General features: G+C 38.0%; 1 protein-coding gene across 2 annotated transcripts in view; it reads right to left on the bottom strand.

Moving 5' to 3' along the window:
* Positions 1 to 27506, bottom strand: part of UVRAG (UV radiation resistance associated) — a 443033-nt gene that overhangs the window by 395817 nt on the left and 19710 nt on the right. For both annotated transcript variants that reach the window (XM_020989535.2, XM_078156924.1), the window contains exon 2: positions 12953 to 13070. In XM_020989535.2, coding sequence (XP_020845194.1) covers positions 12953 to 13070 — 118 coding nt within the window. The remainder of the gene's footprint in view (positions 1 to 12952; positions 13071 to 27506) is intronic.

The following is a 27506-nucleotide window of genomic DNA, read 5'->3' as shown; positions in this document are numbered from 1 at the left end:
TAACATATTTCAGTGTTGAGAGTTTCTCCTCTCTGCTTTATAAGCCAACTTCTCCTATATAATTTTAGTCCATGAAATACACTGCCTTTTCTTCTTCTGAACCCCCTGAAATATCTGCTCTTCCAAAATCTGGAGTTTGTATCATACTATTTATGCCGAGTTTTCCTCTCTTTTTCTAATACAACTCCTACAAGGTCCCCATGACTCTCACTTCATGAAATAAGATGCTTGTAAAGCACTTAGCATAATGCCTAGCACATCATAGGTACTGTGTAATACTAGCTATTATTATTATTATACCCCAGAAACTAGCTCATCACTCTTAGAGAGAATCAGATCCTTCATTTTTTGAAGGCTGAAATCATAGTTAAAGCAAGTCAAAGTATTATTAGTTCCTTTGTTTTGGGAGGAGAAAGAGCTCCAGCAAATGTCTGAGTAACTGAAGCTCCCAACACTACTCTTGTGCCAGGTTTGTAATATTTCCCAAACTCATCTGCCTCCACTTTCTTACTGGGTAATCTGCAGTATACTCCAATGACAATGTCACTCGTATTTCTCTCTCCACTGATTTTTATCCAAGTGTTCTGCATCATGCTCCCTTGTCCTCCTTTTCCACCAGGTTTCTAGATTTCCTCATATGAGTATACTGTCTTACTAAATGATCCTATCCCACTCCACTATCTTTCACCTTTTACCTGTCTTGTTTCTTTTGAATATGGCACATCCATCCAGAGTCACTTTACATTTGTCTCCTGTGACCCCGCTATTCATGCTTTATTACCGCTCTCTCCATATGTAGCTTAGTGGTATATACACAGGTAAAATTATCTCTTTTCTCCCTTCCCCTAGCCTTTTTAGTCTAAAGCCCTTTTGAAAAGATTTGCTGGACATCATTCAAATACATTCATCATAGTCTTTGTTAAGCATCCTCCCTGAGTCCTACATTTTAATCTGGAGTACAGAAATCCACACCCCCTTATCACACATCTTCTCAACTCAACGTAACTACTCTGCCAGGTATAAAACCCTGGCCCAGAAGCAGGTCATCCACAAATGATTTAACACCATGTCTGACAACAGATCCAACCACTCGGGAGAATAATATGGAACCATACTCAGAAGGTTATGAAACTGTGCATACTCTTGTGACCCTACGAGATCTATATCCTAAAGAATTGTTTTTAAAAGAGGACAGGAAGAAGACATACACATACAAAAATAGTTACAGCAGCTCTTTTTGTGGTGGCAAAGAACTGGAAATGGACAGAATGCCTCTCAATTGGGGAATGGCTAAACAGGCTGTGGTACGTACTGGTGTTGGAATACTATTATGCTGTAAGAAAGGATGGTTTCAGAAAAACCTAGGAAGGCTTATATGAACTGAGGCAAAGCGGAAGTGATCAGAACCAGAAGAACACTGTATATAGTAACAGCAGTACTGTGACAATGATCAACTGTGAAAGACTTAGCTACTTTAATCAATGCAATGATCCAAGACAATTTCAAAGAACTCTGAGCACCAACTGAAGTATACTTTTTTTAACTTTATTTTTCTTGCTTTTTTGTGGGGCAAAGAGGATTAATACTGAAATACGTTTTGCCTGATTTCACATGTATAACTGCTATATTGCTTGCCTTCTCAATAAGTGGGGGAGGGGGAGGGAAAGGCTTGGAACTCAAAATTTTTAAAAATTAATGTTAAAAAATAAAACATTATATTTCACATAAATATGTGGAGTTTGACAAGTGAATGGCAGTTCTCCTTCTTGCTGGTCTCTTACTCCCTGCAGTGGACAGCCCTGTACACTAAGCCACAGCCCCTTGGGAAAAACATAGAGTGTTCAAAAAAGCTTTACTGAAATGACTGACATTCTAAAATCAACTAAGTCCTATTCACTACAACCAAATGACAGCTTCAGGACAAGGAGCCATCGATAATAAAAAAAACATTTACAATGAAGGAAGGAGTGATCTACTTGTAATGAGTACAACATATAATCCCTTTATAATGTGGCAGAGTTATCCATCATATGATATATTTTGGAAAATCCAAAAGCTTTCATTCTAAAAATAACCAGTCCTAAAGAAAAACAAAATAGGACTACCCTGGGGATCACCAACAGCAAAGATAATACTAACTTGGTATTTACAGAATTATCTTTTTTCAGAAGAATTCAGAACACTCCATACTGTGTTACTGAACTTGTCCATTATCTACAGGAATACTGCCAAGTATGTTAACATTCCTCACGTTAATAAGAGTTAAAAGAACCATCAAAACTTGTCCTGGGTGACAAGTTCAGAAGGAAGACAAGATTAGAATCCAAGTCCTAGGAGAAGCAGCACGATATAAAAGTAAAAAAGATGCCAGAATGGTGCCATGAGTATAAAAGACCTAGATATGAATCGAAGTTCTACCCTTGACTTACTGTGTGATTATGACACAAGTCAACAAAATTAAATTCTACTCAACCCAACTTTGAACAAACTTATGTTAAGTACTTACTGTACAAGGACCTGTGCTGGGCAACAATCTCAACCATAAGCATTCTACTGGGGAGATCAGTGAAGGACTTCTAGCCAGTCTACATCATGCTTTAGATATTCCAGTTACTATGGTAGAAACCACCAGACTCTCAGAGTTTAACTAGACTGGTAGTCCAAGATAACTGACAACTAAACCAACACCAGGCCTCTCTAGGTTGGCAGGACCAGCTAGAGTTTTACATTTAATTAGCACAGCCTTTAAAAACACAGGGTTCACTTCCATACCACAAAAATGTGTTAGAAGAAAAGCAGACTTCATCGTTAAAACACAATAAAAGTCATATTAGCTGGCATGTTCTAGAGCCAGAATTTTTAATATCCCTCCAATCTAAAACCACTTCCTTAAAATCAAAAAGGTTATTGTTAACTGAAATAGCCACGTAATCCCAAAAAATCATTGATTGTTCTTCTATCACTGCCAATCTATGTCCCAAAAGAATCAATAATTCTATGAACCTCTGGCTCTCTGGCCTGGGAATAACTACCACCACTTGGGCTCAAGGAGGAGCTGCTCCCATCTCTTCAATGCTAGTTAAAAGCCACATGATCCCCGAAAGAGAAGTCCATGGATATGAATCACAGAACATTAAAATTCAAAGGGATCTTACAGATGAAAAAAGTCTAAACATCTCTAAACCCAAAGAGGTTAAATAATCGGTCATGCAGGGAGTTAATGGCAGAACTAGGGTGACAAGTGGGTCATCTGTTTCAGCATTCTTGCTGGTATATCTTATTACCTCTTTACATATATTTGCTGGTGAAGATGATGTCATCAAAAGCTTGCAATGACAAGTCTACAGTGATGTTTAGAGGGTTAGCAATTAACTTGTTAGAAGGCAAAAACTTCCACTACTCTATTCTCTTCTGCACAGATTAAATCGCTAAGCATTTAGTTGGATTTTCTTCCTTTTTTGTAGTTTAAAAGCAAAACACTCTTTCCTTCTGGCTTGCAAAATGTTCCTCCATGTTCTTGTTTTGACCCAGCATCTAGCAAAAAGCTTTGTCATGTAAGCAAAGAATTAATTAATGTTAGAAGCAGCAGGTGGTGCAGTGGGTAGAGAGTATGGCCTGGACTCAGGGGAGACCCAAGTTCAAATCTAGCCTCAGACACTTACTAGTGGCCCTGAGCAAGTCATTTAATGTGTTTGCCTCAGTTTCCTCAGTTGTAAAATAGGGATAATAATAGCATCTACCTCCCAAAGTTGATGTGAGGGTCAAATGAGATAATATTTGTAAAGTGCTTAGTGCCTAGTGTATAGTCAGTGCTCAATAAATGGTTGTTCCCTTCTTCTTCCTACCTTCCCCTTCCCATAATAATTTTCATAGGTGCATAGCTCTAGAGCTGAAAATGACCTCAAAGGTCATCTAATCCAGCCCTCTCATTTTACAGATGAGGAAACTGTGGCCCAAAAAGATTAGCTGACTTGCCCACGCTCATACAGTAGTAAGCATCAAAGGCAGATGAACCTACTTCCTCTTAACAGACTCCAGAGCCAGTCATCTTTCCATTGTACCATACCACCTCAGATGTTATTTTTGACTTTGCAGCTGATCTGGTATCCACAAAATTTAAAGCTTAAAGGGGTCTGAGAGACAATCTCAGCCAATCTCCAAAAAAAGGAAGAAATGGAGGCTAAATTATTTGTCCACAGTCACAAAGGTATTAAATAGAGAACCTGCCTTTCGAACCCTGGTCCTCTGACTCCAAATACGATGGTCTTTGTACTATACCATGCTACGCTACGGGAAGCTGATCAGTCAGTCAGAATCTGGTTACACTCACTGCCACTGCAATCCTTACAGCATCTTCCTGGGGTAAGATTTCTTATTTATACTTCCCAAGGACTCTGGACAGTCCAATATCTCATATTCTCTTCAATGTGACAAATATTATATCTTTGACTACCTGTCAGTTCATCACAGCACTGACTGTTTCCTTTGTAGGTTACAGGTGACTGTGGGAGCCTTGGGAAGTCAAGATCAAGGATTTAAATCATGTAAAAAGCAAAGAACCTAGAAGGAATGGCCCTGTTTCCTGACTCTCTGAACTAATTCCTCTACCATTCTACTGGTGCTTTCTTGCCCAGGAAACTAGCTTAATTAAGCACCACAGTCTAGCAGCCTTCTCACTCTGGATGCCACCATGAACCAAAGATATTTCACCTGTATAGATGTGGATTATAATACCTAAGGGAAGAGCTCTGAAAAGAATGGAAACTTCTTCTTCACCTTCCTTTGAAATGAGAAGCTAAAATTACAAAGTTTAACATTCTGATCAAGTTTCAATAGTTTGTTAAGTTTATGAAGAAGGTTATGTGCCAAAGATAAAGGATAGGACAGAAGACCACAGCCCAACACTGCCTCAATAACATGTTCACAAATATGCATTTTTTTAATGAGCCAAAGGTGCCATCTCTTTCCTTTCAGATCTACTTATAGATTTGCCCAGGTGAGTCCTTGAATTTGATGTGCCCAACTGATGGGCACTCACTCAAGTTTCCAATTCTAATTCACTGCCACCACAAACAAAACTACTATTAATAACATGGAGTCTTTCTTCTTTCATTGATCTCACTGTGGCACAGACCTAGTAACTATCACTGGGTCAAAAGGTATGCATAGCTTATTAGGTTTTGGGGCACAGCCTCCCCAGCATTTGTCATTTTTGTTTTGTCAACTTTACCAATCTAATGGATGTAAGGCAGAAACTCTGAGTTGTTTTATACTTCTGTAATTATCGGTGATTTGGAGAATTTTTTATATGGCTATTTATGGCTCAGACTTTTTCCCTTGAGGACTGCTTATTCATATTGTTTGACCATTTATTAGGTGTGGAAAGGCATTTATTCTTTAGCATTTGAATCAGTCCCCTATTTACCTAAGAAATGAGATCTTTGTCAGAGAAACTTGCTACTATAAAGAATTTCTTTTGCCCAGTTTTTACTTCTTTTCAACTTTTAGTTGCATTGGCTTTGTTTTGTGCATAAACTTCTTTTAATTTTATGTAACAAAACTCATCCAGTTTACCTTCTATGATCCCCTCTATCTCCTGTTTGGTTCCCTATCCACTGACCTCTCAAGTAATTTCTTCCACGCTCCTCTTATTTGTTTGTGACGTTACTTCGCATGTCTAAATTATGCATGCATTTGGCACTTGTCTTGGTATATGTTATGAGCTGCTGGTCTAACCTAGCATTTGCCAGACTGCTTTCCAATTTTCCCAATAGTTTTCACTATATAGTTGTAATAGTTGTAAGTTCTTTCCCCAGTAGCTGGGATCTTCAGAGTTATTAAACACTAGGCTACTATGTTCATTTGCTTCTATATAATGTATACTTAATCTGTTCCATTCTCTATTTCTTACCTAGTACCAAATTGTTTTGGGCCGCTAGGTAATATAATAGATAGATTGCTGGGCCTGAAGTCAGAAGGACCTGAGTTCAAAACTAGCCTCACATACTTACTAGCTGTGTGACCCTGGGCAAGTCACTTAACCATGTTTGCCTCAGTTCCCCATCTATAAAATAAGACAGAGAAGGAAATGGCAAACCACTCCAATATCTTTGCAAAGAAAACCCCAAATGGGGTCATAAAGAGTTAGGCACAACTGAAACAACTCAACAACACCAAGTTGTTTTGATGATTACTGCTTTGTAATATAGTTTGAAATGTGGTATTGTTGGGTCCTCTTCCTTTCCACTTTTTTCATTAATCCCCTTGATGTCCTTGACTTTTTCTTCCTCCAGATGAGTTTTGTTATTATTCTCCTAGATCCAAGATGTAAACTTGTGAACTTCCCAATTAGGATCTAGTCTGGTATATTTTCTAAATGTATCTGGGGGGGGGGGAAGGGGGAAGGGGGAACATGCAAGTAGGGAGGAAAGAGCACTAGGCTGTAGTACTTACACTACTCTACCTCATATAAAATTTTTATGAGAATAATATATGAATACATTGAGGGTATCCTTAATTTTTAAAAAAGCACCAAATTAAAAACTAATTAGAAATTCTTAAAGTCAAATACATAGGTAAAATTGAAAGAAAAAAAATTTGAATAAAAATAGGACCTGGTTTTCTGGAAGAAAAAAAAAAAGCTTAAACCATAAGCTAATTTGATTTAAAAGAAGACGAAAACTAAATTAGTAGTATCAAGAGAAAGAGAGAGAATTCACAACAAATGAAGAAAAAAGAAAGGCCATAAGAAGCTATTTGGAAACTATTTGCCAAAAAAACTAACAATTTAAATGAACTGGATAAATATGTACAAAAATATAAACTACCTAGACTAACAAAACAAGAAATAGAGGATTTGAACAACTCAATCGAAGAGAAACTGAACAAGTCATAAATGAACTGTCAAAGACAAAAAAAAAAGACTGGATGGATTTAGTGAATGCTATCAAAAATTCAAAGAACAATTAATTGCAATATTGTAGAAACAATTTCACAAAAATAGCAAAAGTAAGTGATTCTAACAAACTTCTCCTATGATAAAGCTATTGTCTTCATCCTGCACCAGATGAATCAAAACAGAGAAAGTAAACCATAGAAAAACATTCTTAATGAACACCGATACAAAAATTTTAAATAAAATATTAGCAAAGAGGCTGCAACAATATGTCACAGAGACCACATACTATGAATATATACCAAAAACGCACAACTGTTTTAATATTAGGAAAACTATAAACATAATTGGCAAGATGGCTGAATAATAAAAGTAACAAATAATATTTAAATCAATGAATGCAGAAAAGAATGCAGCTTTGGACAAAATACTACACCCATTTGTCAAAATCACCAGTAAGGGTAGGAAAAATAGATCTTTTCATTAACATGATAAAAATTATAAATCTATAAATAAGAACCAGCATTATATGAAATTGGGATAAATTAGAATCTTTTCCAGTAATTTCAGGGGTAAAACAAGAACACCCACGGTCACTACAATTACTTGTTATAAATGTCAGCTATAGAGGGGGGAAAAAAAAACAAGATAAAGAAACTGAGGGAATAAGTATGTGGCAAAGACACAAAGTTATTATTGCTTTTTTTCAGATAATACGCAGGTACGTTTAGAGAATCCTAAGAAGTCAACTAAAATATTGAAACAACTTCAGCAAAGTTAAAGGATATAAGATGGCTATATAAATCATCAGCATTTTAGTATAATACCAATAAAACAACAAGAAGAAACAGCAAAATTCCATTTAAAGTAAGTATAGAATATATAAAATATTTCAGAGTCTAACTACACAAGAACAATATAAATACAAGTTAAAAAAACACTCTTTTACACAAAAAGACCTCCTGAATAACTGGAGAAATTTTAATTGCTCATGAGTTAGCTAAGCCAACAGTATAATAAATAACAATATATGCTCTATAAACATAAGATATATATTTATATACCACATTGTATAAAGTATTATACATAATAAAAATGAAAATAATCCTAAACTATTTTACTAATTTGAGCCATACCAATCAAAGGATTATTTTACTGAACTACAAAAAATAATTTTTAAAAACTGACTCAAAAGAACAAAAGTCAAGAATTTGAAGGACAATAATTTTTAAAAATGGAAAGGAAGAAAGCCTAACAGTATCAGAGTTCAAACTATACTACAAATCAGCAATCAGCAAAATAATTTTGTTTAAATTATTTTAATAAAATTAAATGATTTTGGTTAAAAAAGAAAAATTGATCAGTGGTACAGATTAGATAAAAAAACATAAAAAAGTAAATTAACATAGTGCCCTAGAGTTCAATAAACCTAAAGACCCTAACTATTGGGGTAAGGACTCACTACACGACAAAAACTGCTGGGATAACTAGACAAAGGGCTGGCAGAAAATAGGTTTAGACCAACACCTCCATCAGATACTAACATAAGCTCCAAATGGCATAAATAAATATAGATATATAGATACACACACACGTATATGTGTATAGATATGTGTGTGAGGGTGTGTGTATGTATATATATTTTTATATATATACATATGTGTATAATATATATATATATATATATAAAAAGTTACAACATCATAAGTAAATTATAGGGACAAGAAAGAAACGGCCTACGGGATCTCCGGACGGGGGAAGAGTTCATAACCAAATAAAAGAGGATCACTGAAGGTAAAATGGACAATTTTGAGTACATAAAATTTAAAAGTTTTGACACACAGAAAATTAATGCAAATAGGATTAGAAGGAGGGGTTTATGGGGAATCTTTGTAGCAAGTTTCTCTGACAAAGGTCTCATTTCTATGCCATATAAGGAACTAATTCAAACGTTAAAGAATAAGACCCTTTTCCCAACCAATAAATGGTCAAAAGATCTGAATAAGCAGTTTTAAGGGAAAAAATCCAAGCCATAAGCAGTCATATAAAAATGCTCCAAATCACCAATAAATCAGAGAAATATAAAACAACTGAGTTTCTAAAGCTGGCAAAAAAACAAAAATGACAAATGCCGGAGAGGCTGTGGGAAATAAAAACATCAATGCACAGTACATAGAGTTGTGAACTAGTCCAGCCATTCTGCCAAGCAATTTGGAATGATGCCCCTTAACCTAATAAACTGTGCATACCCTCAGACCCAGTGATATTGCTACTAGGTCTCTAACACAATGAGATCAAAGAGAACACACTGTATACAAAAATGTTAATAGTAGTTCTGTTTGTGATGGCAAAGAACTACACACTGAGAGGGTGTTTCATCAAAGAAAGAATGAATCGACACATGTACTGTTTGTAAACAGGATACTACTGTACTGTAAGATATCTTAAAGGGGACATTTTCAGAAAAATCTGAGAATAACAACAAGCATTTCTACAGCACTACAGTGTTTATAAAGCACTGTACATATGTTCTCTCATTTGATTTTCACAAGAATCCTGGGAAGTAGGTGCTATTATTACAATTTTACAGATGAAAAAAACTGAGACTGAAAGAGGGTTAAGTGACTTCCCTAGGGTCACACAACTGGCAAGTATCTGGAGCAGAATTTGAATTCAGGTCTCCTAACTCCAAGTATAGCTATCTCCTATGGGCACCACCTAGTTGCCTCACTTGAATTGAGTGTAAACAATACTGCAAAGACAACTTTGAAAAACTTGGGAACTTTGATGAACAAATAGAATTCCAAAGGACCCTGCGTGACCTCCTGACAGAGGGATGGACTCAGGGTGCAGACAGAGATGTTATTTTTTGGATGCAGGCAATGCAGGAATTTGTTTTGCTTTTGACTATGCATATTTCTTATAAAGGTTTTGTTTTTCTTTTAGGGGGATTATGGGTGGGTGTGGGGAATAAGAGAAGAAGGAAAGAAGGTGCATTTTTGTTAAGCAAAAAATTAAAATTTAATTTTAAAAAATGTCACTTGAATTTTTCACCTTTATGCCATGACTAAATGTGAATTCTCAAAGCCCTATAATTATTGTTGCTGACTTTTAATAACAATCTTTGTTGTTATTATAGTTGTTACTAAAACCCTGTAATTACAAGGAGCTTTACAGACTACCATGCACTTTCAAATCTGTCGTCCCATCTCTAAGTCCAAAACAATCTTTGTGAACTAAGCACTATGTAAGCATATTGCTAAGATCATAAATTTTGAGTCGAAAGATCCCTGAGAGGTTGTCCAGACCAGCGGTATCAAACTCAAATAGAAATAGCACCACTAAACTCTACATAAGGATGCCTCCTGCCATATACTGAGCTAGAAAATTACACGTGAACATTTTCTATTTTCTATTGTATTTTTACTTATTTTGTTAAATATTTCCTAATTACATTTTAATCTGGCTCACACAATAATGCGGCTGCTTGACCAACACCTGTGATCTATACCAACCCCCTATTTCTTTCCATTCATTGCACACATGCCCATTTTACAGATGAGAAACTAGAAGTTCAGAGAGAAATCACCTGCCCCAATTCAAATAGTAGACAACAGTAAAGCTATACCTAGACCCCAGGTTTTCTTTTTCCCAGTCCAGTGTTTCATTAACTACATGTTCTTCCACTCTTATAAAACCAACTGAAATGACTGTGTCAGTTTCATTCTTGATAAGGCAACATAAGTAGTTGCAGAAGAGCTAGGTGATAGTACATAGAAAGTAGGACTCAAGAGTTAGGAAGACCTGAGTTTGAATACTGCTTCCAAACCTTTAGCTGTGTGACCCTGGGCAAATCACTTAAACCTCTCTTTGCCTCAGTTTCCTCATCTGTAAAATAGTGATAATAGCACTTACCTCCTAAGGCAGTTGTTAGGTTGAAATGAGACAACAAAAGTGCTATATAAATGCTAGTTAAGAGGAAGAAGAGAAGAAGCAGCAGCAGCAGCAGCAATAGTAGTAATGATCATTTTAAACTGTTATTTCTTTCAGGATCCACAGGACATAAAATTCAATACACAAGAAGAAGCCACAAAAATTCACAGTTCAATTTCTTTCTAAAAGTGATCCCAAAAGCAGAATTAGAATTATTAACACAGTCTAACCTTTCCTTGATTCTTTACCTTATCTTCAAACCTTTCCAGTCTTCTTCCCCTTCTCTGCTCTCTACACCCTCTACAATCCCCATCACTGGGCTACTTGCGGTTTCTGGGGTATATAACACTCCATCTCTATATGCTTTGCACTGGCTGCTCCTTATGCCTGGAATGGTCTTCCCCCACCTCTTATTTGGCCTGAGCTCCCTTCAAATCTCACTTTACGTCCCACCTTATTTAGAAAAACTTTCCTTCCCGACTCCCCTCTTCCTCCATTGCTAATACTGTCTCTGCTCAGACTGTCTTCCACCTACTCAGTGTATACCTAGTTATCTGCTTGTTATTTCCCCATTAGAATGTAAGCTCCTTTAGGATAGGAAATATTTCTACTCTACTTTGCATCCAGTGTCCATAGCACAATTCCTTACACACAGAAAATGTCTAATAAATGCCTGCTGAAAGCATGGCCCTAAAGAAAAGACACGATAAGACATCCTCCTCCCACTCCTCCACACGTAGAGGCAGGAGGTCCCCGAGTGTGGAATACTGCACTTATTTTCATACTTTTTCAATGTACTGGTCAATTTTGTTGATTTTTCCCTTCTTCCTCCTTTTCTTTTTTTTCTATAAAAATATTGTTTGTTATATGAGATTGATGGAGTCTAGCCACTACCCCAGCCCCAGTCTAGCCACTGTCCCCACTCTCAATATCTCAGCTTCCTCACAGGCCTCAAAGCTTCACTAGAACAGCAGGTATGTCAACCACATCCATCAAGTCTCAGACAGGACCTCGATAGCCAGCCAATCATTTTGCCCCAGACAAGACTGCAACAGCCAACCAATCAGAAAGCAGCACCAATAAATAGGACACGGACCAGTATGTTTGACCATTAAATCACAGCCTGAGTGGATTCCTATGCAGTAATAGCAAAGAAGTATCTTAAGGTGAACTTATGACGTAGAGAGGCTTATTATAACATTATAAAAGCCCCTCCAAGGGGGCTTTTCTGTATGCAATCTGTGTAACTGCACGCACAGCTCCACCAAGGCAAGAACCCCTCCCGTATCAATAAACTCCTCCTATATTTAAATATTCATATATTCTATAATGATGTAATTGCATCTTTTGCTCTATAAAAATCCCTGTCTTGCTCTGCTAAGCTGCTGGTTCCTTCTTGAAGCCCAGTCTGCTTCTGAAAGGTGTAATTCTTAATGACTGACCTTGCTTGGGTTGAAAATGGTGTGAGTCTGTGAATTCTTTCAAGATGACCTCCACAACACAACATGAAACCAAAACAAGATGACCTCTGGGAGAGGGGGAAGAAGATATATTCTGGGAGCAATTTTGGTAATGTAAAAACAAAAGATATCAATAAAATTTATTTTTTAAAAATAGGTGATTGTTGACTATGGGAGGACAAATCAAACCACGCAAGGGAGATGATCTATAAGCACTATTTTTAAGGACCAGTGCAATAAGTCTGGGTTAAAGATAAATATCAACTAACATTCATAATGAAAAACGTAAGAGTTACTATTGTTCAAGCAACCTACCTTAAGCAATATTCCTTTAATTCATGAAATGAGAACTGCTATCAATTAAATTAAAAATTATAAGAGTCTAAGATTGAAAATGGTAAAGTACCTAGAGAACATCTAGTCTAATTTCTTCATCATACACATAAGGAAACAAAACCTAGAGGAGCAAAATTATTTGCCTCAAGTCACAAAGTAATAATCCAAAACTCAAAGCTGATTCTCTGACCCCAAATCACTAGCTCACAGGTGCCTCTCAACATGTGCCAAAAGGACAAACTCCTACATAAACATGCTTGTAGGGAATGATATGAGAAAAGAATGGGATGTAACAGTCCATGGCTTCCAAATACATGGCTTCCTTTACCTTTATATATCTTTTCATTATTGCACAAGTGAAGTGTGAAGTAGGTATCAAGGAGTCGGTGGCCATTCCTATTAACAATGTTCCGAGCAGCAATATTCCGGAGATGTCGAAGACGACGCTAAAAAAAAATGGGGAAAAAAAAAGGTCATTTAGTTTTCTCCCTACAGAAAATTTTCTGGAAATCTTATTTTTCATTACCTCTAAGTCTAATAGGTTATGCTGTTTATTCATTTATTTTCAAAGACCATGGGTAAATCATTTTATTTCTTTTTGCTTCAATTCTCTAATTTGTCCAGTAAGATTAATAACACCTCACCCATCTACCTTACAGGATCAGTATGAGAAGGAAATAACATGGATATGAACAAAATTCCAAAAAAGCATAAAGTACTGTAAAAATACAGGGAATTACTATTATTTTCCCCAGCATCTAACACAATGCTTTGCAAATAGCTGGTACTTAATAAATGCCTGCAAAATTAAATTAAATTCCCTAAAAAGTAACACTTCCCCCCCACAAGAAAGTACGCTAAAGAAAATCCATCTGAAATGGAGGAAAGGGGACTGCAGTCATCACATACATCCCACACCGTTTTCAGATGTTTGGAAGCTTCTCTGTGCAATCAGAGATAAGAAAAGAAGAGCCAAAAATAGTAGGAGCTCACAGGCTATTCCATCCAACAATGATTCCAGCTGTTGAGAGAATTCAATGTAAATGGTATTTCACCCACATCCATCCAGTTTCTACAGCCTTGGTCAAACCTCCACCCCCAATCCTGGCTCTCCTCTCCTACAGTGCTTCCAGTGGTGGCTCCAATAGTGGGGCATGTATTGTTTTGAATCACTGATGCTGGCAATTCAAAAGTTATATAAACAGTGATATAAGCGAGTCAATAAGAACGTAAGATAAACTGAAAGAGGAACCAGATAATCTCAAATCAAGCACCTACTATGTGCCAGGTGGTGTGTTAATGCTGGGGATACAAAGAAAAGCAAAACTAACTCGCCCACCAAGGAGCTCACAGTCCAACAGGGAAGACAACATGCAAAAAACTATTTATCAACAAGCTAGGATAAACTGCATAGAAAGGACAAATTGGAGACAATCTCAGAGGGAAGGCACTAGCATTAAGGAGGACTAAGAAAGGTTTCTTTCACAAGGTGGAATTTTAGCTGTATATGAAGGACATCAAGGTAGCCAGGAGCTAGATATGAGGAAGGAAAGCATTCCTGGCATGGGATACAGCCAATGAAAACGCATAGTCAGGAGACAGAGTGTTGGTGGAACAGCAAGAGACCAGTGTCATGGATCACAGAATACATGGAAGAAGTAAGGTCTAAAAAGACTGAAAAGGTACGAAGGGGACCGGTTCTAAAGAGCTAACTCTAAAACCCAGACAATTTTATATCTTACAGATTTTTAAACTCACAGAAAAAGAAACAAATAATGCCAATATTAAAGTTTCCATACCCTTATATACAGGCATGCTAGCCTCACCCTGGCAAGATAAGATTTTTTTTTTTAATGGCAGCTAATTCAGTCATAAGGCCTTGCCTGTAGGAACCAACTGCTCAGCCCTAAAACATGCTCTCTCTTTCTTCAGGCTAACATCTATAAATCTGCTGTGTCAGGAATACTAATAAATGCATATAAATGCAATACAACAAGCATTTATACCTGTAACTACCCAGGAAAACATACTACCTACTTTTTGAACAAAGCCTAGATACTGTGACTACTGTCACAGAATCTTCAGGTTTAACAGGCTTGTACAATCTAAATGGAGAACAAAGTGCTCTCTAAGAAAAAGTTCCCAAGTGCTCACTTTAAAAATGCTTCCATTTCCAGGCTTCCAGACTGTCATTACTATAGCGTGCCCTGGATCACACAAACACTTTCTTCTGAATACATTTCCCACTCACCTCTCTCCGAATTTTAAAGACTAGGCGTCAAAGTTCTGTTTCTGACACATACTATCTGCATGACCACAGGCAAGTCAATAACCACTCCCCGTGCTGTACAATTCTCTAAAATCATAAATGGCAGGCTGCATTTCGTGGAAGGAGTTTCCATACTGGAAACCCCCTATACTGATGAAATGACAGGTCAGAAACAAAATTTAAAATGAACCTACTGTTTATCCAATATATCCACATACAATTCTCATGAAGACTCAACATATCCAGATTGGCCTCCTGATCCACCTGAACCTTACGTGACATTCATCCAACAACCAACTCAATTTTAATGCCAAATTAAATAAAGCAGCAATCTCACTTAGATTGTGTGCGGGTCAGATCACATCTAGAATGCTTTGCTCAGATGACTGGCTCCCCAATGGCAAAGAATATGTCATTGATTTCGTGCTTTGTTGAACACTGTGAAGACGGCACATAATCAATAAATGTTTTTCTTAAGTGACAACAGAATTCCAAATGCCACATTTCAAGCTGAATCTGACAGACTAAAAGGTATTCAGAGGAAAGTGACCATTCTGGTGGAAGTTCTATACCCTATATATCAGGAGGAAGACTAGACAGGAAACTTGATAGCTAGAAGAAGAGCTATCATGTGGACACGGTCCCATGAGCAGAACCATAACAAGCAGGTAAAAGTTGTGGGAAGGCAGATTTCAGTTCAATGCAAAAGAAGGCTTCAACAATCAGAGCCATCTAAATAGAAGATGTTGCCTTATAAGCTAATGATTACTCAGCCACTAGAAGTAATCAAGCTTACAATGACCATTTATCATATGTATCTACAATATCAATTTCTATTTAGTGGGAGCTTATATTAAATCATCTCTAAGGTCCTTTCTAACTATGAAATTATTTAATTTTAATGACTAGAATAACAGAAAGGCTCCAGAAAAATCAGAAATAGGTCAATATCCCAATGCAGCAGGGTAGATTATCAGTGGGTTTTGATGATCCCTATGTATTATAGATAATGGAAAGATAGTACAATGAAGTGGATAAAGTACGAGACCTGGAGTCAGAAAAACTTGGGTTCAAATCCAGTCTCAGACACTTACTAACTATGTGACTCTAGGGAAGAGACTTAACTTCTCTGGGCCTCAGTTTCCTCATCTATAAAATGAGGAGGATGGACTTAATGACTTTTAAGGGCGCTTTCTGGTCTAAATTTATGATCCTATAATTTGACTATCACTAGTTATAGGTACCACTTTATATGGCATTGTAAGACATTTTAAGAGTTGACCATAGGCTCTAGGCAACTCATTCTAACAATATATATTGCAGAGACAGTACTGACTTACATTGGTAAAGAGATTCTGCTCTCCAGGGAGCTCCCTAGGTATGTGAAATCACAGGTCTAGCCCCTACTGCATTCCTCCCATAGGAAATTATACCCCCCAAAAAAAATCATCTATAACCTCCCACAAGAGCAGCTCCACATGGTAGTGCCAGCCATCTGGCCATCATGCTTAGCACACTGCAACCTGGGATTCTACCACTGGAATGCCAAGGACAAATGACTGAACTACTACCCTACCAACTTCACTCCAAACCACGCTCTTCAACCTTCCCAGACTCCTTCCATGTATTATCATCCCCCATTAGAAAGCAAACTCCATCATTATCAATCATGGTCATCATCACTAGCATTTATACGGCACTTTAAGGTTTACAAAGTGCTTTGCATATGTTCTCATTTGACCCTGTGAAGAAGGCACTTATCTATAACTTACCGATAAGAACATTGAAGCTGAAAAAAGGTAAGCGACCTTCCTCCTCATCTGGTGGGGACACGAAAACCTTCTAGTTCCCTCTCTGCCTCAAATCTCTACCTAGGGCCGTCTAGCCTACACACTGCTGCTAAAATTATTTTCCTTAAGGGCAGATCTGACTATATCATTACTCTGCTCAACTGATTCTAGTGGCTTTCCTACTGCCTCTAGGATAAAATATAAACTCCTCTGTCCAGAAGACCTCTGTTAAAGCCCTTCACAACCTGGTCACAGTGTATTTTTCCAGCCTCACTAGACATTTTTCTTCCTTCCCCCCCCATCTGCAATTAAGCCAAATTAACCTTTTTCACTTTGCTTTCTCTTGGATCTCCTCATACCTATGTAACCATACCTTTTCAGTCTCCCTTACAAACTCAGCACATCTGAAACTAACTCATTATCTTCACCTCCCCATCACTCAATCTACCCCTCTTCTAAACTTCCCTATTGCTGTCAAGGATCCCACCATCCTCCCAGATCCACAGAGTCATCCTCAACTCTTCACTCTCACTCACCCTACATATCTGAACAGTTTCCAAATCTTGTTATTTCCTTAACCACTGCATCTTTCAAATGCACTGCCTTTTAACCATTCACACAGCCATTGCCCTGGTCCAGAACTCTATCATTTCTGGCCTCCTAACTGTTCTCCCTGCCTCTGGCTTCTCCCCACTCCATTCCATCCTCCATTCAGCTGCCAAAGTGATTTTCCCAAAACACAAAACTAGTCTACATGAATCTTGTATGTGCCTATTTCTGCATACGATGTCTTCCCCATCAGAATATGAGAGCAGGGATTTCTTCTTTTTGTCTGCATCCCCAGCACCTGGCATACAATAAGTATTTAATAAATATTCAGTGAAGAATTGATCATCATGTATTATAATTACCTATGTTTGTATATTACTAGATTATAAACTCTAGGAGGGAAGGAACTTTATCATATGTAAAATCTGTAACTCAATCAGTTTACAGCAAAATGTAGGCACTTTACTTGAACTGAATTTATGGAATGTTAAGTGCTGGCTTAGATACAAAACAATCTGTTCTAATGGAATTAAGAGTCTAGAATAAATTCAGAATCTAGAACTCATTATTCTCCTCACTGTTACCCCCAAACAACTGTTTATTTTCAAAATGGCATATTTTATGTTAGTCTTCAAATTTGGTAATAACAGAATGAAATAAATTCCTCTGTATTTGTAATCCTCTACTAATGTTCTTCTTCCAGTGCTGCCCAGTGATATACTATAGAGCTGTACTTGGAAGGTCTAAGGTTAAGTTCAAAGAAACTTATCACTAGGTTGCCTGAAGGGTGATGAACTTCCCACCACAGCAACATTCAAAAACTACTAAGTCACCATTGTGATCTGCACATGTGAACAAATGAATGGGAGAAAAAACCATGGAAGGAATATCCACACTCCAAAAATGATGGACCGTTAAAGCACTGAAGTATTAAATGCAATGGAGAAAGGAGCCTATATGTTGAACTGCAACATTTTCAAAGACTAAAAATTGACTCACTTTGGGTCAAATAGACCCAAAACCAGAATTAGTTAATTGAAAAGTATAAATTACAGACTATTTTAGGGAAATGTAGTTTTATTATCTATACAATCAATAGATGCCAGTGAGTATGACTGAGGCCAGGTATTATCTGCAGCAAATATACTGGACTACCAAAATCTCCACTAAAACAAAATTATTCAGACACAAGTTGGGTACCCTCTTCCTTACTGATAAAAGAGATGAACAAAGGGGACTCTGGATTAGCAATCAGAGCAGAATATGACAGGGAGTGGAATGGGGAGTCTCTGCAGAACACGCAACTTCATCTTCCTTATGGATCACAGCTTTGACCTAGACTCAATGGCTAGTCCACTGAGTATGTTATATATACCTTATTAGTGGGCAAACCCTCTTGCCAAAAGGATATATACATTTGACTCTAGAAGAATGAATACAGTATTACCAAAATAAGATCATCTTCCACAGCAGACATACCAAAGATTGAATAGCATTCTGGATATGTTGATACACTCCCCTCTTCAAGAAACTCCAGTGACTCCCTAGATTGCCCCTAGCAGAAAATATAAACTTTTCTGTTTGGCATTTAAAACCCTTCTCATAACAAAAAGAAACTTCATATTGGGGAGTCAATGAAAAGAGCAAGTATTGATAAAAGGAAAACTTAGGAAAACACCAAGAAAACAAAGAATATTTGGATCCTTTGACTCTGGCTGTCATTAAAATGACTGGCATGATATTGCCATTTTTTCAATATGGATTAAACACTAGTATCTTTTTAAAAAAAAAGCAACCCTTTATAATATGCCTCAATACAGCCTACTTTTCCAAGTTCACTGTACAGTGTTGTCATTTACTTATAGTCTAGCCTAACTGGGCTACCTGCTTTTTCACCTATAGGACATTCAACTTCCCATCCCCCTGACTTTTTAAAAAATACATCGTATTTGTTTCAATCAGCAAAAATCCACCTTCTCAACTTCCCATCATGACCTCCCCTATCCCAACTGACAGCAAAAGAAAAGCAAACCTCATTACAAGCATGGATGGTCAATCAAAACAAATTTCCACATTAGTCAAGTATTAAAAATTTTTTGTCAGGGTAGCTAGGTGGCACAATAGATAGAGCTCTGGCCTCGAGGTCAGGAGGACCTGAGTTCAAATCTGGCCTCAGACACTTAACACTTACTAGCTGTGTGACCCTGGACAAGTCACTTAACCCCGACTGCCTCCTCATACTGTACTCTGAGTCCTTCATCTATCAGGAATTGGGTAGTATGTATTATCATTAGTATTCTGAAATCATGGTTTGTCACTATGCTGATGTCAGAGGTCCTAATTCTTTCAAAGTTGTTTCTCTTCACCATTTACATGGCAATGAGAAATGGTCATCTCCAGTCGTCCTGATCCATATCTGGCCACTGGACCCAGTAGGCTCTGGAGGAGAAAGTGAGGCTGGTGACCTTGAACAGCCCTCCCTCACTCAAATCAAAGTCAACTGCAAGTCATGTCATCATCTCCCTGATGTCATGGTCCTCTATGAGAACAAAGGACAAACCACAACCACCATACTGTTGTCATTATACAAACTGTTCTCCTGGTTTTGTTCTCTTCCCTAGGCATTAGTCCATGTCTTCCCACTGAAACCCTTCCCTTCATTCTTTCTTATACCATAACTTATTCAACGACTCCCCCATTGAGAAGTACACTCAAATTCCCATTCTTTGCCACTCATGGTATCACCTACCTGATATTACGGTATTTTTCAAGAATGAAGAACAAAAAACAACAATAATTCAATACAAAACAGTTACAACTGGAAATATTTTGTTTGATGAAGTAAAGGTTCAGACAGTAAGATCCTGAGCTTTTAAAATGAAATTGATACTGCTTTTGCCCCTTGTATGGACCTTCAGTTTCAAATGAGATGATACAGGGGGGCGGAGCCAAGATGGCAGAGTAAAAGCAGTGACTTGCTTGAGCTCTCCCCCAAACCCCTGCAAACACCTATAAAAAATGGCTCTAAACAAATTCTAAAGGAGCAGAATCCACAAAAAGCCAGAGTGAAACAAATTTACAGCCCAAGACAATCTGGATGGTTGATCAGAAAGGTATATCACGCCGGGCTGGGAGAGGAACGCAGTTTGGCATGGCACGCAGGCCGCAGTGAACCTAGAGCAGGCCTCAGACAAGAATTTATAACTCAAGTAATCAGCTGGGATCATGAGCAAACCTCGCAAGAAGTGTCGGACCATAGATCTGTATTTTTTTGGTAACAAAGAAGATCAAAACATACCACCAGAATAAGACAACAAAGTCAAAGCTCCTACATCCAAAGCCTCCAAGAAAAATATGAATCAGTCCCAGGCCCTGGAAGAGTTCAAAAAAGGATTCTGAGAAGCAAGTAAAAGAAGCAGAGGGAAAACTGGGAAGAGAAATGAGAGTGATGCAAGAAAATCATGAAAAACAAGTCAACAGCTTGCTAAAGGAGACCCAAAAAAATACTGAAGAAAATAACACCTTAAAAACCAGCCTAACCCAAATGGCAAAAGAGGTCCAAAAAGCCAATGAGGAGAAGAATGCCCTAAAAAGTTAAAATTGGACAAATGGAAAAGGAAGTCCAAAAGCTTACTGAAGAAAATACTTCCTTAAAAATTAGAATAGAGCAATTGGAAGCTAGTGACTTTATGAGAAATCAAGACACTGTAAAACAAATCCAAAAGAATGAAAAATTAGAAAAAGTGAAATATCTCATTGGAAAAACAACTGACCTGGAAAACAGATCCAGGACAGAGAATTTAAAAATTACTGGACTATTTGAAAGCCATGATCAAAAAAAAGAGCCTAGACATCATCTTTCAAGGAAAACTGCCCTGATATTTTACAACCAGAGGGCAAAATAGAAATTGAAAGAATCCACCGATCTCCCCTGAAAGAGATCCCCAAAGGAAAACTCCTAGGAATATTGTAGCCAAATTCCAGAGTTCCCAGGTCAAGGAGAAAATATTACAAGCTGCCAGAAAGAAACAATTCAAGTATTGTGGAAACACAATCAGGATAACACAAGATTTAGCAACTTCTACATTAAAGGACCACAGGGCATGGAATATAATATTCCAGAGGGCAAAGGAGATAGGATTACAACCAAGAATCACCTACCCAGCAAAACTGAGTATAATCCTTCAGGGGAAAAAAATGGTCATTCAGTGAAATAGAGGACTTTCAAGCATTCTTGATGAAAAGACCAGAGCTGAATAGAAAATTTGACTTTCAAATACAAGACTCAAGTGGAACATGAAGAGGTAAACAGGAAAGAGAAATCATAAGAGACTTATTAAGGTTGAACTGTTTACATTCCTGCATGGAAAGATGATATTTATAACTCATGAGACCTTTGTCAGTATTAGGGTAGTTGAGGGAAAAATTACATGTATGTATAGACAGACAGATAGATAGATAGATAGATAGATAGATAGATAGATAGATAGATAGATAGATAGATAGATAGATAGATAGAGGGCACAGGGTGAGTTGAAGATGAAGGGGTCATATCTGGAGAATAAAATTAAGGGGTAAGAGAGGATTATACTGGAAAAAGGAGAAAGGGAGAGGTAGAATGGGGTAAATTATCTCACAAAAAACAGACAAGAAAAGGTTCTTACAGTGGAGGGCAAACAGGGGAGGGTGAGAGGGAATGAGTGAATCTTATTCTCATAGGATTTGGCTTAAGGAGGGAATAACATACACACTCAATTGGGTATGGAATTCTGTCTTACCCTACAGGAAAATAGGGGCAGAAGGGGACAAGAGAGCAGGGGAATAGAATAGGAGGGGAATGATAGAGAGGAGGGAAGTTTGGGAAAGGGGGTAATCAGAAGCAAACACTTCTGAGGAGAGACAGGGTCAAAAGAAAGAATAGAATAAATGGGGGGAGGACGGGATAGGATTAAGAGAAACAGAGTTAGTTTTTCACAACAGGACTTCTATGGAAGTGTTTTACATAACTGCACATGTATAATCTATATTGAGTTGCTTGACTTTTCAATGAGGGTGGGTAGGGAGGGAGGAAGGGAGAAAATTTGGAACCCAAAGTTTTAAAAACACATGTTTAAAAAAAAAGTTTTCATATGCAACTGGGAAATAAGAAATATAGGAAATGGGGTACAGAAATCTATCCTGCCCTACAGGAAAGTAGAAGGGGAAAGAGATAAGAGAAGGGGAGGAGAGAGAGAAGGGAGGGCAGCCTAGAGGAAGGGATATTCAGAATTTATGCCATCTTGGGGTGGGGGGAGGGGCAAGATGGGGTGAAAATTTGGAACTCAAAATCTTGTGAAAGTAAATGTTGAAAACTAAAAATAAAAAATTTTTTACAAAAATTTTTTTAAAAACTGTACATACCCTTTAACCCAGCAGTATCATTACTAGGTCTGTATCCCAAAGAGACCAAAGAAAAGGAAAAAGGACGTTTATGGACAAAAATATTTATTGCAGCTTTTTTTTGTGGTGGCAAAGAACTGGAAGTGGAGGGAATGCCTATCAATTGGGGAATGGCTGAACAAGAAGTTTTGGTATATGATTGTGATGGAATAATACTGTGCTGTAAGAAATAACGAACAGGGGCAGCTAGGTGACACAGTGGATGGAATGCTGCCCCGAGGTCAGGAGGACCTAAGTTCAGATTCAGCCTCAGACCAAACACTTGACAATGTACTAGCTGTGTGACCCTGGGCAAGTCACTTAACCCCAACTGCCCAAAAAAAAAAAGCCAAGCAGAATTGTTTAAGAAAAACCTGGGAAGACCTATATGAACTGATACAGACTGAAGCGAATAGAACCAGATCATGGTACATAGTAACTGCAATACTATAACAATGACCAACCATGAAAGACATAGCTACTCTGATCAATACGATGATCCAAGACAATTCCAAAGGACTCATGATGAAAAATGCTGTCTATCTCCAGAGAAAGAACTGATGAACTGTAAGTACAAACTGAGTACAAATTTTTTACTCTATTTTTCTTGCTTCTTTTTTTTTTTGCAACATGGCTAGTATATTTACATGAGGTCACATGCATAATTAATACATTGCTTGTTTTTTCAATAGATGAGGGAGGAAAACAATTTGGAACTCAAAACTTTTTTTTAAATGAATATTAAAAATAAATAAGTTAAAATAAAAAAGAAAGAAAATGTAGGTCATTTACCATGAGTTCCCTCTTCTTCTGCTCATCTCAAAACCCACTGATAACAACTCTCACTCTTCTCCTCTAGTCTTTGATAATGACATAGACACATTCTCTCTGCCAAGAACACTTGATCCAATTTCATCTCATCTTGACCTGCCAGTCTCCCACTTCCCCCCCACCTTCAAAGTATTCCTGTCTACCATTGGTCCCTTTCAAACTACCTTCAAGTATGACCAAGTCTCCCCTATTCCTAAAATATCTTCACTATACCCTATCGTCCACTCAACCTATTGTCCTCTCTCTGTCTTCCCTTTCTCAGACATTGAAATACTTAGGGGAAAAAATATGTATACTGCCTTCATTTCTCCTCATTCCTCAATGGTTGGCAATAAAGCATATGAACTTGTCATTCACATGAAACTGCATTCTTAAAAATTAACGTACATATTAATTGCCACATTCAATGATCTTTTCTCAGATTTCATCCTTCTTGACTGCTCTGCATTTGATACTATTTAGCTCCCTTGTCAATTAGTCATGTCAAACTGTGACCCCATTTGATGCTTTTTTGGCAAAGTGGTTTGCCATTTCCTTCTCCAACCTCATTTTACAGATGAGGAAACTGAGGCAAATGCGGGTTAAGTGATTTGCCCAGGGTCACTCTGCCAGTAATGAGGCCGGATTTAAAATCAGGTGCTCCTGACTCCAGGCCTGGCACTCTATCAAACCTCCTCCTAGATACTCTCTTCACTCTGGGTTTTCATGACACTGCTCTCTCTCCTGACTCTCCTCTTACCTGTCTGACCACTCCTCACACCTCTTGCTGGCTCATTATCCACATTATTCCCTCTAACTGTACGTGTATCTTAAGGCAGGCAGTATCCTGGGCCCTCTGCTCACTTGGTGACCTCACAGTTTCAACAGGTTTAATTATCAATCGTATGCAGATAATTCACAGATGTACATACTGTATTCAATCCCAATCTCTCCTCTGGATTTCTATCCTACATCACTGACTACCTATATGTATTTCTAACTGGATGTCCCAGAGACTTTTCAAACTCAACATGTACATAACAGAATTCATTATGTTTGCCCTAAAATCGACCCATCTTCCAAACTCCCTTATTTCTGTCAAGGGCACTACTATTCTTCTAGTTGTCCAGATTCACATACCCAGTGTTCTTGATTCCACTTCCTCTCACACCCCTCATATCCAAGTAGTTGCCACATCTTGCCTTTTCTACCTTCTAACCCAATGGACCCCTAACTAGTCTCTTGGCCTCACATCTCTCCCTAAGTCACACAGTAGCTAAAGTGATTTTCCTCAAGTTCAGTTTAGACCAAATTACTCCCTTACTCAAACGCCAATGGATTTCTGAAGTCTTTCCTAAGTTCCCATCTCCCAGCTTCTACTGCTTACTTGTTTTTCACTCTGGATGTGCTTATGTATATACATGCTGTCCTCTCTACCACCCCCAACAGAATTCATGTTCTTTGAGGATGGGGACTATTTCATTTTTTGTCTTTATATGCCCAGTGCCTAAGCACAGGCCCTGACACATAGTAGTCACTTAACTGCTTGTTGAATCAACAGTGCTTTGTTATTCTATGGTCTCTCATGCATTTATGCAATAAACTGCTTCATTCATTCAGGCTTTCAAATTTATCTTAAACTGCCATTACTGAGCTCACTAAGATTATATGTGCAGCATGAAGCAAAGCAAAGTTAATTCATCCATACAATCAGGGCTCTCCCTAAAAGAGAACAGTAACAAAGGACTCTCCAGAGTATAGGTGCATTAGAGGAAATCTCTCACCCTCTCTCTAGAAAACCATTAACAGCACATGCTGTTAAAAAAAAAAAAAAAGCAAAGGTACTATCTTTACCTATTAAGGACAATTCATTATTAATACTACTGAACAAAAAAGCAATAGTTATGGGCTTTATAACAGCAAGGATAAGGAAGAAGAAAGAAAACAACTCCTGTTCTTACTAGCGGCATACCTCTTGCAGCTCGTAAGGGTCATCAAAGGACAGCCAACTTCAAGTTTCTCACCATATGGCAATACTTAATGAAGTCACATTTTGGGTTTTCTGCCTAAGAATTATGTCTAATTTAATTAAACATCCCACATAACACAGAAATAGTAGATTGGACTAGATAATCTCTCATATTCCTTCCAACTCTAAGATACTATGCTTTTTTAACATTTTACATTTAACAAGAGTTGTTGGTGTTTTAATCAACAGAAATTTATTAAGAATCGTCTATGTGCCAGGCACCATGCAAAAGACTGAAGGTACAAAGAGAAAAACACAATAGTTCCAATCCTCAAATGGTAGAGAGGAAGGAAGGGAGGATTTATTAAACACCTGCTATGTGCCAGGTACCCTAAGAGCTTTACAAATATGATCTGTTTAATTTGATCCTCACAACAACCCTGGGAGGTAGGTGCTATTGTTGGGGATAACAAAAGGGATAACACTTTATAACTGAGAGAGCTAAGGCAGGGGATGGTTAAGTGACCTGCCCAAGTTCCTGAGGCAAGATTGGAACTGAAATCTTCCTGCCCCCTGGCACAGCGTTCTATCCAGTGTCTCCTAGCTGCCTCCACATGACAACATACACAAAATGCATACAAAGTAAATATAAGATAAATTTCAGGAGGGAAACAATAACAACTGGAGGGAATTAGGAAAGGCATTATAGAAGAGGTAGTTCTGGAGCTTAGCTTCAAAGAGAGTCAGGACTCTGAGAGAGAAGTTAGAAGGAGTGCACTAGAGGCATAGGGGACAGCCTGTGCAAAGCAAAGACAAAAAAGATGAAAAGTCACACGTGAGGAACAACAGCAATGTTCCCTTCATGCTGCAGGTCTACCTGTAGTGGCTGAGATGTCCTGCCCACCAAATAGACATTTTGCAGCTACTTTTCTTTTTAAGAACACTGTTGATACATTTGATTTTGCTTTGTTTTCTTTTCCTGACTCTCCACATATTCTAATAGGTTTTCCAACTACCATGAATTGGTCTAGCTCGGACTTGTGATCTTGGCTGGCCAGCAGGCCTCCTTACCACACAGCAGGCACAGCCAAGGCAGCAACTATTTGCTTCAACTAAACCTCCAGCAGCAAAGACCTGTATGAAGGCGATGTCACCATCAAGAAAGGAATGGAAAAACCACCATGTAGAAAGTGACTAACTGTATCGCAGGAGCCACTGGAGTTTTTAGGCCCCAGCCTCTAACAGATTCATTCTTGATCTGGGCAGCCAGAAGGACAGGAAGACAGCTTCTGAGGGGCAAATAAACTTACTTTATTCTAGTCTAGTCTTCTCAAGAAGGTTGCCGATAATGGGAGCTCCAACTCCTACAACATTCCCTAACCATTCTTCTAGCAGGGGTGTATGAGAATAGGGGTACAACTCCTTGTTATCTCCTAAGCCTCAATGGGGGCCACTTGAGGCAAACATACATGCTTTGATCTATGCATGCTCCAAATTCCCTCTCACTGACCAGTGCTCTCTTGATTTATAGAAAAGCACACAAAGAAGGCAATTTGCCAACATTAATTAAGCTCACAGGTTAACTTTAGCAATATCATCATGACCTAGCACAGCATGAGTATAGTAACCATTACCTTATGTCACCCCTATATCTCATTGTGCAGTTGCAGTGGAAACTGTTTACAAACATGATCCTGGGAATTACCATCTATCTTGGCCATGGATCCTGAGACCTATTTTCTAAAAAGGAATAACAAAATCCTCCTTACATTAAAATCCACCTTACTCACACTAATGATGTGAAAATTCTGATAAAATTGTACTAAATTTGATTGTGCCACTCAATAAATCAAATCAAAAGCAGGTAGATTTTCAGTTTTCATTGGAAATATTCATATTATATGGATTAAAAAAAAAAACTTTTGGGGCAGCCAAATGGCACAGTGGATAGAGCACCAGGCCTGGAGTCAGGAGGACCTGAGTTCAAATCTGGCCTCAGACCAGACATTTGACACTTACTAGCCATGTGACCCTGTATAAGTCACTTAACCCCAACTGCCACACACACAAAACTTTT

The sequence above is a fragment of the Phascolarctos cinereus genome, unplaced genomic scaffold (assembly GCF_003287225.1).
Source record: "Phascolarctos cinereus isolate Bilbo 61053 unplaced genomic scaffold, phaCin_HiC Scaffold_726;HRSCAF=1367, whole genome shotgun sequence".
NCBI lineage: Eukaryota > Metazoa > Chordata > Mammalia > Diprotodontia > Phascolarctidae > Phascolarctos > Phascolarctos cinereus.
This window is presented reverse-complemented; position numbering and strand designations above follow the sequence as displayed.